General features: G+C 51.0%; 3 protein-coding genes across 3 annotated transcripts; 1 reads left to right on the top strand and 2 right to left on the bottom strand.

Annotated features, from left to right (window-relative positions):
* Positions 1–578: 578 nt before the first annotated feature.
* KVR01_007715 (uncharacterized protein) lies at positions 579–10,840 on the top strand (the record flags this gene model as incomplete). Its single annotated transcript, XM_044791402.1, has 9 exons — positions 579–619; positions 696–806; positions 864–1,233; positions 9,149–9,206; positions 9,372–9,393; positions 9,823–9,988; positions 10,052–10,126; positions 10,204–10,256; positions 10,324–10,840. The coding sequence occupies 9 exons, from the start codon at positions 579–581 to the stop codon at positions 10,838–10,840; spliced, it is 1,413 nt and encodes a 470-aa protein (XP_044642693.1).
* Positions 10,841–10,940: 100 nt separating this feature from the next.
* Positions 10,941–12,162, bottom strand: KVR01_007904 (uncharacterized protein; the record flags this gene model as incomplete). Its single annotated transcript, XM_044789681.1, has 3 exons — positions 10,941–11,550; positions 11,616–11,753; positions 11,834–12,162. The coding sequence occupies 3 exons, from the start codon at positions 12,160–12,162 to the stop codon at positions 10,941–10,943; spliced, it is 1,077 nt and encodes a 358-aa protein (XP_044642882.1).
* A 998-nt stretch (positions 12,163–13,160) lies between these two features.
* Positions 13,161–14,549, bottom strand: KVR01_008157 (uncharacterized protein; the record flags this gene model as incomplete). The annotated part of the gene is made up of 5 exons (XM_044790334.1): positions 13,161–13,204; positions 13,277–13,455; positions 13,566–13,784; positions 13,884–14,080; positions 14,142–14,549. The coding sequence occupies 5 exons, from the start codon at positions 14,547–14,549 to the stop codon at positions 13,161–13,163; spliced, it is 1,047 nt and encodes a 348-aa protein (XP_044643135.1).
* Between the last annotated feature and the right edge of the window lie 3,117 nt (positions 14,550–17,666).

Genomic DNA, 17,666 nt, shown 5'->3' with positions numbered 1-17,666 from the left:
CTGCGTAGTATCGCGTTTGAGACGAGCCGCTAGAGGAAGGGATTCATGACGTTCCGAGAGGTATTTTTGGGCTGCTGCAAATTAAGCCTGCATTTAAGCTTAATAGTGTAGATCAATTCAGCCGCGAACGACCTGGGGTCGGAGGGGGCTAGATCAGGCCGCCAAGGACCCAGCTGCAGCTACGATAGCCTCATTGCAACAGCAATATACGACTCTTGCGCCGGACGGAGGGTCGAAAGTTAATGCAACTGGATGGTGTGCTCGCGAGGAGGGGAAGTGAAGAGATAGTAACGCCACGGCCAATTCGTACGTCGAGGACGGCCTTCCGTGAATCAAGATGCAGGATAGTGCCTAGACGCTTGTGTCGCTGGCGGTGAACCTGCTCAGAGCTGCATGATGATCCTCAAGGTTGTATTGGGTTTGACAGCCATGTGTGTTATGCGGTGGAAGACCATCTGTATAAATTATCTGCTTCCCCAGCCCCAATCCGGACCATCCGATATGTCATGTAGCATAGCCTTGACTCTTGCCTGTCAAGAAGACCTGAAGTTCTTGAAGAATTTTCTGACTTGGGTAGAATGCAAATGAAATCTCTCGCATTCCTTGGCTCCCTTGCCATGTGAGTGAACGCTTCCGTCATGAGCATATCCATCATATCCCGGTAGACAAATACTGACAAGTAACATTTGAAGCAGTGGCGCTTTTGCGCTCAATGTCAACAGGGAAGCGATACCTGGGGATGCACCCACTTCAGCAACGACATGCTCCGATATCACTAAGACTGTGACCTCCATTGCAACGATCTCGTAGGTGACGCTTCTCGTTCAATGACAATGGACATTCCCAACTGACATTTGACCAAGGTACGGCACAACCAAGACGACCACCATCACAGTGATTAAGACGGAGACAGAGGAGGTGACAAAGACCGTCACTGGTCCCGGTGCAACAGTCACAAAGACTGAGAGCTACACCGTGACCTCAGTCAAGCCCGGTCCTACCCAGACCGTCACGGCCACAGTGACAGGAAAGGGCCCTGAAACGACCATCACCAAGACAGAGAGCTACACTGTCACCACTACCAAGCCCGGCCAGACTTGCCCCACCTCAAAGCCCAGCTGTCCTACCTTGACCAGCACTGCAACGTACTGCAAGAGCTGCTTGGTCCCGGACTGCACGACCACATCGTATCTCACCAAATCGGCTGGATGCGATGTGCTAGCCACTGCGACCGTCAGCTTCCCCTGTGAGAACCCGGATTCCTGCAACAAGATTGGCTGCAAGACTGTCTACTCGATTCAGACTCAAGCGGCCTAGAATGTTGGTGTTTTCGGCTGTTTGCGGATAGGGAGAGCTGAGCACTAAACGACCAGCATCTATGGGAGGACCATATGCGCATTAAAGCTCATAGGCATTAATCAAGACATACATGCTAGCGAAAACATCGCGAGGCCTTACGTCGACTCATCTTGATGATGAATCATGTGACTGGGATGGCTCCGCCTGACATCGTGAGACTCTGGTGCCGAGTTCCTTTCTGTGGTATAGCTGGCTGGTTTCTTTCCTATTCTGGATACGTCCGAAACCACACACGGCGTCTTCATACATTGGTCAACGCTCAAAGACCCAACGTCTATTTCTGCATAAAGAATTTTGTGTTTGCGTGCTAGAATGGTACCAATGAAAGATCTGTGATCCCCAAATCGACAATTTTGAGGATGAATGGGAAGCAAACCAGTGAGGATGCTGAACGTATACATTAAGAAGGATGCAGGAGAGCCCCGTAGTCTGACAACACAGTCCTAGGCCAACTCCGAGCCACTACCTAAGTTTATGCGCCAGGAAGCCCGAGGATCCTGAACACCATCATGAAATCTACACCATGGAGGATTTGACAGTCTGCTCAAAAGCCATAGTGCGCACGATGCCACTTTCCTCCGGCAAGCGCGGCGGTGACGAAACCCATGTCTTCCCATTCTGGTCAGCTGAAGCCCCGCTATGAATCCCATAGGTTTCATTAAGCTCATAGTACTGGTGATTTGGTGGAGGCTGCGCGTCGCTGTCATCTTCACGTGCCATCTTGTTAGCCTTGAAGTCCGAAGACATGTTGCTCTCTGTGTTCCTGGTCCTGCTGGAGATACTCGATAGGCTCGAGAGCAACGATTTGATGACCGACATCTCGAGCAGGTGCGTTCGTGCGAAGCTGGAAAAGGCAGGCGCGGAGCTGACAATGATGGCAGAATTGAGCTCCAAAGAGCTATATATTGTGTGCGTCAGTAGAGTGGTACACAGGACAGTGTGGTTATCAGGCGACACCAGTGCAGCGACTAATATTGTTCGCCAGCCGGCACGTCTTTGACCTATAGACTCACCTGCACAAAGAAAGTAGGGCTGAAATCCAGGTTTGGTCGTTGGAGTGGGCGACTTCAACTCTTTGCACCAGTGAAGCAATGCTCGCTGCAATTCCTCTGCAAATTTGAAATGTTAGAAAGCCAAAATGTAAAGACAACATTTGAATGTCAGATGGGAATGAGAACATGTCAACCCACATGAGTGCCACTGAAAAGACTGCTATAACAGAGATACGTTTTTGAAGGGGCAACTGGAGCCTCATAACGGTGGGGAGCGGCAATATAAAAATATAGAGGTCCAATGCCACGATGAGCGCAGACTGTGCTTGCCACCACGGTAACGCGATGAGTGTACGGCCGTCAAGGGTGTCTAGCCAAGTCTCGCCCACATGAGGAGTCTCATAGTAAGTCGCAACGGCGACACCGGACCAATAGATCAAGAAGTTCATCGTGTGGCCAACCCAGATGGCGATTCGCATCGACCGATGTATCGTGAAAATTTGCGAAAATAACAAGAAGATGGAAGCTTTAGCGAAGAACGCCCCAAGCTGGAAGAGGATGGCGGGGAAATAGACCCCCTGTTTCTTTTGGTTAGCTGTGTTCATTCGCGGTAAAATCCGCGCCATGGCAATCATCCCCGGCTCGATCAAGAGACCGAAACTGAGAAGATGCAAGCTTTTAAGAGGAGCACTTACTTGTGCGAAGGAGGCATCGAAATAACACGCTGGTGTGTCCCAGATATGGCGTAAGGTTCTGAGATCTAGGCAAATCAGATGCTCCGTCAGCTACTCCAGGAACAGTTTATTCCGTCTCGGATTCTCTGCTTTCTTGTGCAGAGCCTTTCTTTAACAGTGAAGTCAAATAGTAAGAACTTACGAGATGCCTCAACTCCCAAGACGCCTATTGACATAATAAGAGCGACCAACGCGAAGTCTGTATATACCCCGTGGGCGCGCGTGTTAGTTGCTACAGTGGGATCTAAGGATAGATATCTGTGACAATCTGGCCAAAAAAAGAATTTGGACTAACTAACAATCTGCCAAGGTCAACTTTCGAAAGTTGGTGTGGAGCCTTGCAAGAGTAACGATAATTGCGATGAAGACGGTGATACCAGTCAGGCTCATGGTGACGGGAACCAGCGTGGTCGGATTATCAAAATTGCTCGTGGTCCCTTCTGGGGGCGGCCCAGCCGGCACTTGACAGAGATCGACGGACATGACGAACGGCAGCGGCGTTTAGATGATTCGCAAAGCAAGATAGTACCTAAGTAGAACTAAGAATGCCACATCAGTCTTACTAATAAGTGCAATGAGGGAGAACAAAATGAAATGCGACAAGTGAGAGCTGGGTCAACTTCAAATCACTTATGGCATTCGGCAGAAGAGAGCACGGGGAGGAACCCAACTGGTACAGACTGTACCTATGTATGTTCCCTTGTACGGTATGAGCCGTGAATCAGCATCATCAATCGACCATCTCGCCCCCAAGCCCCTCCTCTTGCCATCCTTCTGTTACGCAAAAAGATAAGGAAAGGGTGGAGACCGGGGGATAGATCTAGACAGCATTTTTTCCCAAACCCCCCACAATCGAGCTGCAGGCCAGATGGTTGGGTTGTGTTGAGTCCTACCGCATGTCACCTTTTCGGGTCCTGCATGAGGCACACCTTTGTGTGAATTATCTGAGGCAGTGTGAGAAACTGTATGGGGTGGGGCCTCTTGGGGTGGGCGGAGGATTTGAGATCGGCATCTGCTCCAACCAACCTGTAAGTTGTTGTTATAATTAGTTCCAAGCATACCCTACCTAGCGATGCGTTGGCTTTTTGTTCTGAGACCTGGCGGTTCCCACCCCCCCTAGACAAGCCACTGGGGAAGAGGCTTTTGAGCAGGCCGTGGACTGGTTCTTGGCAGATGGACCATCAATTGATACTTGGTACCTAGGTAATGAGGCGAAGATCTCCATCTGGAAGTGTGTGACTCCGGGTTCCATATGGATCCATCAACAGCTTGGAGCCTCACCGGTCGTGTTGTGTAATCAATATGATCAACTCAGGTTGCACGTGAGGCAGCAGCCGTGGGATCGTGGGATGAGACATGCGTCGATGCAGCCAAGATACTGCCTAAGACGGTATACACGCCGGCAATTATGGGTGGGCGCGGGCCGATCTCACCTGCATCTACGCTCGATTGTTTGGTGGGGGCTAATAAGTGGGTGAGGAAACACAGATGCACCAACAGGCTGCTCAGCCTTTCAGCTTGGGAAGGAAAACGGCAACGATCTACCTCGGTGCCATGACAGCCCACTGACAGTGCCGCCGATGCAGTTGTTGGTTCAAAGATTTACTGGGCCGACCCGCTTTTGTCGCTGGGGCATTCCGAACTTGAACCGCTGCGTGCATTAGCTTCCACTGTTGGCGCCATGAGCCCACGGCCTGGTTACGCAGGTTACGTCCCATTTATAACTGTTCTCAAGAGCCATTCTCGCGAAGTCTGTGCAGCCAGAGGAACCATCATCTTCTCTTCTCGCTCCAATTTCTGCAGTTAAACAAACCCGCACAAGGCTCCTTACTTGCCCAAGCTTTTATTATTTGAAGCAGCAAACATGTCTGAGTACACGTCCACCATTGAGGGCTTCCAGCGGGCTATGAAGTGGAGCCTTACTGGGCCACCTGCCGAGGCAAAGGCATACGCTGAGGCCCTGTCCACGCCCACTTTCTACCACCTCATGAACGGGCAGCGTCTGTCTTATGACGTGTATCTTAAGGGTATTGAGGAGTGGCGAGGAAAGATCAGCGAATATGAGCCTCTTGTGTATGTTGACCACTACATGATACTAAATATCATGTCTAAGCTGATATGCTAACACGTCTATTACAACTGCCAGCACTGAGTTTCTCCGCGACGGCGATATGCTCGCGGCGCGCATGACTGGAACGATCAAGGTTGATGGGACCGCTACTGACTTTGAGAGCTTCATGTTTGCCAAACTGGACAGCACCGGCAGGATGGAGTGGCTGAAGGAGAGGTCTGTCTGGGGCCCTGCAGGCGGAGCACCCGATCAAGGACTTGAGCTGGGCGAGGGGGCTAAAGTATGAAGCTGGTTTTAAACTCACAACACATTCTTGTATGCCGTCTAGTCTTTAGACAGGCGGTCAGATAGTTCTGCAATGTCAATGGATATCCGGACCAGAATACTACTGCATGGTTGGTATTATCCGAAGACGGGACAGACATTGCCACATGAGCCTAGCATCGATTGCTGGCGATTATGAAGCTCCAGAAAAGATCCCGGGATGTTTTTAATGCAGTTAGACGCGCGAATATTGATGAGACTACCTACCTAGGTACCTAGGTATTGAAAGCTATGCCGACCAAATGCGTAAGACCCCAACCACGGGTGCATCGTTGCCCAGGTGCTCTGCTTCGTTGCTCTCCAAATTCAGGAGCAAACAGCGAGCCTTGCTAATCCCTTTCGGGCTGGTACCTTTAAATATCTTTTTTTTTCTCTCGAAAATCAGAGCTCTTAACATTGTGATGGGACAGTATTTTAGGAGCTCACACTGGCCACCACCTGTCCAGGCATGTGGAAGGATTCAGATGAATTCAGCAAGTTGGGTGGGGGCTTAGCAGTGGGGGCTCATGGCCGGAAAATACGCCTCAACTAGTACGGAAGAATCGGTGACTTGCATGCTTGAATATGTGATCGGCAGTGTAAGGCTGTGGCACTGCCCGGGCGTCAAAGGAGCCACCTGCCCACCTAGGTAACCAACATTTGAATCCTGCCAGACGGTCAGTCGCCACACATACATCACTTTCTAGTGCCGAGGAACCAGCCCGCACCAGGTTGGGCTTGACCTGAAAAGGTCAAACGTCCGAGGACTGTATGGATTGCGAAGTTTGTAACAGCACGGTGCAAGTAGCACTTGAGTGCGTATGGACGGGTGGATACCAGCCAACAAATCAAGGCTCCACTGGTTGCCTGCTTCACAACGAGTCCACTCGATAACGCTAGCTCCCTTTCTAAAACGAGTATTCAAAGCTGAGAAGGATCGGAAAATCCAAGATATCCATCGGGGGTTGGCCGTTGGTCACAGTGTATGGCGTTTCTACAGAGCATGCTGAGTGAACCCAAAATGGAAACATACGCGTCGGGCGCCATGTCGAGCTGCTTATATCCAGGCCCACAGTCCAGTCCTCAACAAAGACTTTCCGAAATCCTGATCATTTCCGAATTGTTTTTTTGAAAACAATTGAATCACTTAGCATCGCAATGGAACTCGGACTGAGAAACACAATGCTGAATACGACTTTGTCCGCTCTCAGGGTGTCGTCGCTGACGAAGGAGTCGACTAAGGACTTGACGTTCTCGACAACTATTGTTCTTGTGTTTTGCCTCTTCTTTCTTGGCGAAGCCATCAGCATCACAAAATATTCCGTAAGTCACACAGAAAACTGTCCTTGCCTTGCCCAACTCCCTAACCTCAGCCAGAAACAGAATGTTATCACAAGTGCACTCCAGCATGTTGCGAAACGCCTCCGAGCCTGGACATACCTTTTTAGAGGACCCGATATCATCCAACAAGGATTTCAAAAGGTCAGACCCATTCATGTCTTTGAATCTTAATGGCTCCAACTCACCTTCAGGTAAATAGTCAAACGGCGGTTCTTTCGAGGTTCTCGCTCCTGATGCACGAATGGTCTTCGTGTCTTCTAAGGAACAAATCAAGGAGCTGGATAATGCTCCTGACTCCATACTGTCCCTAAATGGTGCTGCCAAACATGTTCGTCTTACTCTTATTCATGTCCTTCTCATGATAGGCTTCTGATATTTGACCATAGATGCTTCAACCGCTTTATACGATGAACGGTTTCAACTGGTTTGACCGGCGCGGGGTCGAAGGCGTTGGCTTCGTGCGAACTCTGCGAACTCTGCTGACGAACAATCTTCCTCAACTACTTCCCGATCTTGGCGTACTCACTCGTACGAGATGGGCGCAAGTCCTATCAGATCAGCAACTAGTGAACGGTTGGTCTCCACTTTGAACAAATATGTACTGAGGTACTCAAATAACATTGGATATGCGACAAGTACGTTTGTTGACTGTATATATGCAGATGACGGCACAGTGGTAGCTTCTCTATACCCAGTGATGATGAACCTGGTAGTGCTCTTGAACGCAAGATCTCTTTTTGGAGAAGACCTGAGTAAGTACATTAAATCCTTCTGAATGACTCTTTGCGCCTTATCTGGCTAACACTCCTTGTTCCGCAGTCAAAGATGAGAAGTTCATGAAATCAGCTCTTGGATACGTGGAAGAAACACTTATTAATGCCGAAATCGTCAAATTGCTGCCAAAGTTTCTTGCGCCATATGTTGGGGGTGCTCTGAGCCGCTGTCTGAGCTCTCACAAGACTTTCTTCACGAGCTTGATTCCTGCAACGGAGCAAAGAATCAGAGAAAGTGAATTGAAGAAACTTGGACATACCTTTCCGAAACGAGTAAGTCATAGATCTGCCAATGATTCTCATCTCATTAGGCGGCAATACTCACTTAAACGAAACTACCAAGTTGATCTAAGCTGACATTTGTCTGTCCACATCAGGCCGACTGCATCCAGTGGATAATTGAGACCGCACCAAAGCAGCACCCCTGGTCAGCAAATCGTGTCATCTACGAACTTATGGCTATTTGGTTTGGAAGTGTTCACATCCTCTCAACGGCAAGTGGATCTCAACGCTTTTGTCACCGGCACCTCTGCTTAAACCTCGATCGGCTAACAAATTCTCGCTGGCACATTTCAGACCATCGTCTACGTCATTCACGACCTTTGTCTCCACCCTAAATACATAGAACCGCTTCGAAATGAGCTCAGAGAATCTTATGCAGAGTTCGAACGAACCGGTCTTGGCCTACCGCTGCTGGACAGTTTCATCAAGGAGTCAGCTCGAATCACTCCGGTGGAGTCCAGTAAGTCATCCTTGGAGCGCTTTTCATTCTGAAGGAGCCATGAATGCTGACCACGAGACAGTGAGCGTTCGCCGATGTGCCCTGCAGCCCTTCGCGCTTGGCGATGGCACACATCTGGCCGTTGGAGACTGGGCATGTGCGCCTTCAGGGGCCATCAACACCAGCTCCGAGTTCTACCCATCCCCGAATTCCTTCTCAGGATTTCGATTCGTTGATCCAGCGCTACTCTCCACAATCGGCGATAATCGAGGGCTGGCAAGGTCGGCTTCAGACCCGGGAGCCCACCAGCCCAAGTCTTCGAAGCTCACAGATGTCGACCACACGTGGCTGATGTGGGGAACAGGGCGTATGGCATGGTGAGTCGTCGCTAATCGCTTATTTTCATCCGACCCTTTTTTGTCCCAATTTCACATTCCCGTTGTTTCTGGTAAATGAAGAGAGAAGTCCCAGCTAATACAACCTGAATCTGTAGCCCAGGGAGATATTATGCCACAGCCTTCATGAAGGTCGTTGTGGCGCAACTCCTGCTCAACTATGACTTCACCCTAGTCCAGCCCGAAGCGCCCAGGTGGATTTCATGGCGAGTGGCACGGATTCCGAGGCCTTGGACGAAACTGAACTTCACGCCTCGGAGGGAACAAAGCTAGAAATGAACATTGTTGCGGGTAGGCGGAAGACAAGCTGCAGATGTGCAGCCGTAGACGTAATCAGAATTCTTTTGGGCTCCATAATTTGGATCATGTGCCAGGACGCTAAATAGATACTTTCGAACTTGGAAACCCTCTTGTCAACAAGTCCACGAAAACCGAGCCAACAAGTCCACGAAAACCGAGCCAGCCATAGTGACGGGGCTGACTTATTACACTGAAGACCAACTTGATTTACAATCGAGTGCTCATAAGAGAGTACGCCAGGTCCTGGCCGGGAATGGGCATGCCATCCTAGTATGTTGTGATTAGCGCACGGTGAATTTCGTCTTATTACCTAGGTAGATTGTGTATTGCCTGTGTCCGGACCCAAGCCACCGGGAACAACGTCCTTCCCATTCCATCCTAGCCTGCAACGCTGCGTGCTGCAGGTAAGCTCTGCGTGGGATCGCACTAACGCGATAGGAACCATCTTTAGACTGGCCGGGCATCCGTGTTGGCTGATTATGTTGGTCATCCCAAGCCACACGGAAGGATTGCTGCGCGTTTCGGTTTGCGGCAGCCTGGGTGGGGTGGCTTTCCTGGCTGCGCCGCAACCTTGGAACCCACCTAATGTGCACTGCAACATTCATAGTTGACTCTCTTTCCCCCAGACTACTGACTGTTCATGCAAGCGCTGGTCTCTAAAATTCTTAGTTTTGGAACCTCACATGTGCTCGCGAGAAGTACATACTGACGAAGGAAAACCATCCAACCATGCCTATCACCCGCCAGGAAACGGGTCTCAGCCTGTCCCGCGCGGGAGCAAACCCCGGGTCGCCCACTGTATGGAAGGGCAGCTGCCATTGTGGGAGGAACAGATTCGAAGTCAAACTACCAAAGATCGAGAATGCGATAAGTTGCAATTGTCGTCTTTGCCGCAAGTCTGGTTACCTGTGGGGGTTTCCAGAGGCTGGAGACATCAAATATACCAAAGGCGACGAGGACACTCTAGCTGGGTTTGAGACCGAGGCGCTGAGCCATGAGGTTTGTAGACTGCCACATCACACCTAAATCTCACAGGATATGGAGTCTAACATTTCACCTTAGTTCTGCAATTACTGTGGCACAGGCCTGTACGGAACACACAAAGCCGGGCCACTGGAGGGCCAGCCCGGCATCAATGTGAGACCACCTCGGCCTTTCTCACTATGAGTACGGTATCCAGTTACCACTGATCTTGAGCTGACCAGATCCTCCAGCTTCGAACCATTCTTGACGTGAACCCTTTTGACTTGATGACTCAGGGAGCACAGTACGTCCCGTCTCAAAACGTGCCCCGGCGTGCCCGTCCTCATTTACTAATAGCGTGCTTTACATAGGACCGCCTCAGCCGTAGCTGAAGACCCAGTCGTACTCCCAGAAGCTCTGGAAAAGAGTCTACGTTCAGAAGAGCTGGAAGGTGACGGTGTCAAAATTTACACCGGCACGTGCGCATGCGGCAACGTGGCATTCTCAGTCAGAACACCACCACTGGTCGCGGTTGAAGTCAAGGAGGACAACTGCAGTATATGCCGAAGAAGAGCAGCCATTACCATCTATCCAGATCGAGATCAGGTGACGCTCGTCGGCAAGGAAAACACGACCACGTACGCCTTTGGGCGGAAATTCAACGAGGCACCGTTCTGCAAGACGTGTGGTGTTGCGTGTTATGGCGTGCCTATTGGGCCGCCACAGGAGGTTGTTGACAAGCTGCCCGAGGCGAAGAAGCAGTTTGTGGAAAAGCAAAGGCGGATCCAGCCTCTGTATGTGAGAGCTATGGATGGGGTGGAATGGGATGATATCCACGTTGAACAAAGCGATGAGGGAACTGAGGGCTATGTGCTATCTGATGAATAAGCGCTTCATTGGCGTGGACTTCTTGAAGCTTGGAGCTTTTGACTAACAACTACCTGCATTTTATATCCTCATGCATGAAATATACCATGAACCAGCTCTATCACTCATGATGTGTTCTCGACTCGAAACTCAGCTCATTCATCAGTTTCTCATCATTGTACAGCCGAACCAGATTGTCCGCCAGGATCCCTTTGATTCGCGCGAGTTGGTGCGTTGACAGCCAACTGATATGGGGCGTGATCATACAATTCTTGGCCTTCCACAGCGGATGCTCAGCAGGCAGCGGCTCAGGGTCAGTGACATCCAACGCAGCACCCCTGATCGAGCCCACCTCGAGAGCCTGGATCAGCGCGTCTTGGTCCAAGATTGCCCCGCGCGCGACGTTCACCACGAAGGTCCTTCTTTTGCTCAGGATCTGAAATTGTTCTGCGCCGATGAGCTTCGCGCTGAGCTTGGTCAGTGGCAGGGATATGAGGAGGAGATCAAAGCCTTGGGAGAGGAAGTCGTTCACTGCCTCCTTGCTCTTCCCATGGAACCACTTCGACGGAACCTCGCCTTTCTCGTCACCCAAACCGGGAATGTTGAAGCCACGGTGTCTGCGAGACTCGGCGGTCGGCCGCTCATTGGCTGTGAATGCGTAAACTTCCATGCCCAGAGCTCGACACAGACTGCCGACTTGACGGCCTATAGCACCGTAACCCAGAATGCCTCTTCGGAAAACTTTAGTCGCTGTTCTGTAGCTTTTGAACAAAGGCTTAGGTCATTGTGTACTTACACACGAAGGCCCACTGAGTCTTCGATTTGTCTGGCAAGGCTGGGCTGCCAGCTGCATTCTTTTTGAAATTGTTCGTACTCGGAGAAGAAATGCTGGGACTTGATCCAAGCCCCGATAACCCATTCTGCAATCTGTGGGCTACAATCCCGGCCAGTACGTCAGCAGCTTGAAATTCCGCCCGATATCATCCTGCCAGCTTCTCAAGGAATTCGACTCACGCGGCAGATCCAGTAGTTATTGCAAATTTGACGCCACTATCCAAGAACTTGGGATGTTTTGCCCAGAGATCTGATCCAGCACTGCTCAACTGAACAAATCGGACCTTTGGAATCCATTCTACCGGGACAGGTTCGTAAGTGAACAAGATCGTTACATCCTCGAAGATGCTGCGATCCACGTCCTCAAGCTTCTTGATCGAGCCGTCGGAGTTGCGGATGTTCTCCCATCGGACCTGCAATTGTCCCGGGATTCTCTGGAATAGGTCTCTTTCCCATTGCTCATCGCGGCCGGAAGCTGATATCACGAGCAGGACGTCATTGGAAGCCATGGTTCTGCGTTATTGACGTCGCTTAATCTGTGCCACCGAAGTTCCAGTGCTGCTGGCTGCGTTCGCGGGAGAAGGCTGTCCTCTGGCTTCTTTCGGGTCGGTGTGACTTAAAGTACAGGCCCAGCAAGGTGTTCATGCAGTATGGCTTTGCAACTGGGAGGCCACTCTTCTTAACGGTGAATGAGTGGATGCGCAGCTGAGCAGGGCGGATTATTGGGGCTGTTGGGCAGAAAGCCACGGGGTGTTGGTTGACTCCCCTCGGCACAGGCCTTAGTCAGGATTGCCGACTCGCTACAGGACGCCAATCCCACAATCGAGCGGGCCGTAGCGGTGCAACATCGGAGCCGGGAGATAAGAAGGTCAGGAGCCCCGGCCGGCCCGGCTCAGTACTTGTGTCCCCCCCCCCCCGACCTCCACTAGGTCAGTTGGGCCGTTTCTCAAGGGAAATATCATGAGATACGAGTTCAAATGGATAATTGATTTGTAGCAAAACCTTCTAGAATTTTCGAGATTTACTATCCCACATCCGCGGACCAGCCTGAGGTTGTCACTCTGAAGCTCTGATTGCTCAACCGGCCTGTCGATAAGGTCGTGCATCGCGTCATCATCCCTGGGCATTTTGTTGAAACAATTCCACCATCCCATACAAACAACATGATATTGACTACAGTACACCGAACAGCTTGGGAGTGCATACCCGTGGGGGAAATCACACTTTTTGCACTGATCCATGGAACAAAAGGGGGTAGCTGGGGCAGCAAATTAATCCAGCCTGGTGGGCTGGTGACCGCTTTATTCACTACCTAGGTATATCCTTCGAAAAGATGGACCCGGTCGTCTAATACACTATGGGTTCTGAGCGAGAGACTGATTTGAAATAAAGACAAGAAGCGAAAACGCCTTCACTTCGGTCAGGCCTACGGGCACACAGACCGTGCCCAACAATATCCAGCCGGCCTCGAGTTGCTGTGCCCAAAGTGAAAGAAAAAGGCCGGAAATCAACGCTTAGCCATCATGCCACCCATAGGAAGAGCAGGCAGCCCTGTGATAGAACAATGATCAGCATATGAACGCGGACAAATGGGATCCCCGTAGCGGGTCGGGGCAGACTTACATCCATCAACTGGCTCCTTGGCCTGTTGCTGCTTGGTGCAGGCATTGTACTTATCAGCAGGCTGGGCAGTGATGCCAGCCGCAGGGCAGTCCCGGTTGAGGTTGCAGCCACTGTCCATGGCCTTCTGGAGTGTGTTGCCCTCCCACCCGAAGACGTAGTCACCGTGGGCAGCAGCGCCACTAAAGAGGAGTCCATTAGCGATCAATCTTGGAATCCATATCACGGCCCACTTGTAACTTCAATTATTGTGTGGCACCCAACACATAGACAAAACAAATGTACCACTCACCCGATGCCCATACTGTACACAAACGGGTTGGAGCCGTCCGTGGGCCAGATGCTACGGTCCTTCTGGAACATAGTGACGTTCCACATGAGTTCGTACATGATCTGCGGAAGCTTGACTGGGTGTGTGGACGGGCAAGATCCGCCGCCGCTTGCTCCGGAGCCGCTGTAGGCCACGTGGTCCTGGTGATTCGGGCTGTCGAGGTTTTTACCGTCCCAGCATCTAAGAAGGCAATTCATCAGCTCATCAAGGATCTAACAGTTGGGAGTATGACGCTATAAAGTTTTCGAAGAATGCCGTGAAGAGGTTTTGTGGACCTACGCTGGGAAGATGATGGTTTGTCGGATCATCTGACAGTTCGATCCACTGGGGACCTCGACGGTATCAGAGCCAGTGCATGGCGCGCCGCCGACAAATTGGTCCTCGTTCGGCGAGGTCCAGCACCGATGGCAGATGTTGCCTTTGCTAACTGAGTTCACGTTCGTGTTGGCCGCGTTGCCAGCGAGCATACGGAAACCCTGTGGTTCTAGCTCAGTCACGCATTCCTTTGACTAGTAGTTGCTTGGGCCGAGCACATACCTTCTTGAAAGCTGTTGTCTTTCCACTGGGGATATAGTAAACATCCAGACCACCGTTGTTGATGAGCTTGCCCTGCGGTCCGCCGTTGCCAGTCTGAGGCACGCGGTGGTAGCTTCCGTTCTTTGCCTTGAAGAACAGGACGGATGTCCAGTAGTTGCTCTTGTCCTGGACGAAGCTGCAGCTAGTGCAGGTCGACAGCGTGGCCGGGTCGTTGTTGGGATCCATGGTAACGTTAAACCCATTGCCACCGACGATCTGGTGAAGGTGAGGGGTGAAGACCATCCCTGGGTTGACCAGCGGGTCGGTACGCTCAACCACGAGCTGTGAGCAGGCGAACCGCAACATGTTCTGCGCCACGGCCGACTGGCCGGCCAGCAGCGCGGTGACTGCAAGGCTGAAAGTCTTCATGGTCGATGATGTTTGTGTCGATTTAGCTGTGAGAAAGAATATCGATTTTCTCTCAAGAGCTGCGGGAGGTGGGACGAACAGAACGAATACCGGATGCGAACGATCGGCTATGAGGACGTGGGAGTCTTTGTTGGTCGAGTCTGCTGTCCGCAGTAGCAGTTATAGCATCTCGAGCAATATTACTTTCGTAAAATGCAAGGACCAGGCTCATAGTTCCGGCAGTTCGTAGCCATGATCGACACTCAACGGTGAGTCCTTCTCCGTTAATATAATATATTCAGCCTCTTGACTATCCTGACTGGTACTCCTTTTACGAGACATAACTCGTTGGTTGTACCTTGGCAGCCGAACCAAGCTCAATGGCACCTGTCAAAAGGGCCCATTGTGGAAAGTGGACGTGACATCTCCAATATGGACGGCCGGTTAAAAGCAACGACAGGCTCAAAAGCCAACCCAAGTGGCCTTCGGGCGCCAATCGGTGTCAACATCTGATGTCCGGGATGCAGGCTTCTCCACGAACGTTACTTCGATGTGTCTGAGAAATGATAAACACGAAAAGGCCAATCCGGCGAAAATAGATTGGAAGGTCTTGGGATCCGGATGAAAGGAATCTTAGTTCTGATTGTGAACAGTGCTCACGTTACCGCCTGGACCACACGAACCTGTTTTCACGACGGAAGTAAGCCTTGAATGATGCAGAAATTTGAGTCTTCAGTATATAGGTGCTGAAGGGTTCCGTCAAATTCGTTGTTGGGGTGCTTCGGCTTCTGTCAAATGGTGGCTGCGACCCGGTTGACAATGCGATCGCGCATGGTCTACCGTTGAAAGAAAAGTCGGTACGTGTAAAACCCATACGCCGGGAGCAGAGATTGATTACGGGGAGAGGGTTACCATCTCTGGGGAGTAGGAATATTGTGGTCGGAGTCCGTGGATACGGCTTGGGCCGTGATTCTCCGGTCAGCTGGTTGCACCTGCACGCCACCTAGGTACGCATATTTTGAGTTGCAACGCTGGTAACGTATATCAGGATGACTGGGTTGTGCGGAGCCCAACCCATGGGGTATTCACCAACCTGGGAAGAATGAGAATGGCTCGATCCAAATTGAGGCAGGCAAGTTCAACAATACTAATAGTGTAGTTGCGCAACCATGCGCGGCATGAGAACCCATATCTTAAAATTTGAGCATGGCTTCTGGATTCCACGGTGAAATTTCAGCAGGATCTCACGAGATTCTGAAACAGTTTCCTGGCCCTGACTTATATTGGAGTGGTTCATGGCCTCGATCGCGTGTCGTGGAACGTACCCCAGGCTTCGGATTTTGGAGATTGAAAATAATGACCATATTCTGGGCGTAAAGGGTTCTCGTTTTGCCAAACTTGATCAGCCTTTCCTTCCATTGTTCAATATTCAGAACATCGAACACACAAAATCATTTGTCAACATCATCACTCCAAATGGTAATGGGACCGGTAGTCTGAAGCTCATTTCAAGCTGGCCCCCCGAGGAGATCACCGAAGCCCTGGAAATCATCGGCAAGTCTACCAAAGTTCAATAGGAAGAAGGGACATGCCTACTTATGGTACCTGAAGCTTGCGCATGATGCAGTCGCGAGGATATCTTCGGTCAACGTAGCAGATATTGGCAAGCTTGGGACCGAGGAGTAGATGAAGAATGTCGGCTCAAAACCAGCAGACGAAAGGAAGTATTGGATACATCGGATTCCATCATCATTGGCCTGGCTAACCTGTCACAGGTTCGCCGTGCGAACGAACCACCCCCGACGCCAAGGTGTCGAGCATTACGGGCAGGACGGATCGTCAGACAGGATCGCCTTTCCGGTGAACGGTGAGCTTCACAAGACCAGAGGCCAAGGTAGCTACTTCTAATGCAGGCTTTTGTCCGTCTGACAGCATGTTCCCACCGTCCAGGAGCGCCTGCCAACTACAAGATCGATCGGGAGATAAGCGCTGCGCCGGGTCTGCGTCGCACGGGCAACCTTTGTGGCTTCCATAGCAGTAGATACACATTTATCCTGAATTGAAAATGCACCGTCACCTTCACTGCATGGTCATCCTGCTACCACATTGGTCTTTGCGTACAAATGTCCCCGGACAGCGTCATGCTGGGAAACCATGCACGCAACACTCCAACCTTGGAAACCAGGCTCTGTGAGCCTCCTGCGGAAGACCATGTCCCGGAGATATGTCGCCTGGTAGGTGAATTAAATTCTATTTTTAACTAAGAGACGGTACAGTCTCGAGCACCGGTGGTGGCCAAGCTGCAGTACACCGCGAATAGCGAGACAATACAGCAGCCGCTCGCGAGTGCCGAGGTGACGTGCATGTTGGCCGTGTGCAAGTACCTAGCGAGTGCGCCGCAGGCTCATGCATCCATTGTTTACGCGAGATTATATGCTAGATGTTATGTCTTTTCTGGAAAATCGATGGAAGATTCGAAACGGCCCCGGGGTCCATGTGCCGTTGCCGGCCTCTCAGCCAACGGCATCCCGGGAAGCGGATATGTATCTATTAGAAATTACTGTGAGCCAGTTACATTGAGCACTTGGGGTCGTCGGAAGGCGTCAAAGGTTTGGGGAGAAGACAGAGATTTGCATCCATCATCTGAGACATGCAGTGAGGGCAAATTGGTCCAGATACCCGCCGCTTTCCAAGGTTTCTTCAGCCATACTCAATGCTTTAGGCCTTTTTTCCTTGCTCCTCAAGCACTTCAACGTTCTCGCCCGAAGCTTTCCTTGCATTCGAGAACAATTTGAATACAATCACGCGCTGTTTCAATCTATCTCCGCACATTCTGACACGATGATTGAGGTGCTCTCGAGGCAAGTTCCTAGCAGTCAGCAAGGTACCTAGGGCTGGGGGAAAATTACCCAAGGATGTTGCCTCACAACTTGGAGCATACTTGCTTCAAGAGTGACTGCTTGTTGGCAGGCGCTGGGAGACCGACTTGCATGCGGGTACTTAAGTACCCCTTCCACGAACTTCTATTTCGATGCGATGTCTGAGCGAGCTACATGCATGCTTGTCTACGTACATGATAATACAAGGAACGAAGCCTGGGTTCTTGCGTACTGTGGGCACACAAATCCGGTCATACTA

Source organism: Diaporthe batatas (genome assembly GCF_019321695.1).
Source record: "Diaporthe batatas strain CRI 302-4 chromosome Unknown Contig00009, whole genome shotgun sequence".
Taxonomy (NCBI): Eukaryota; Fungi; Ascomycota; class Sordariomycetes; order Diaporthales; family Diaporthaceae; genus Diaporthe; species Diaporthe batatas.
Note: the sequence above shows the minus strand (reverse complement) of the source record. Positions and strands in the feature narration are given on the sequence as shown.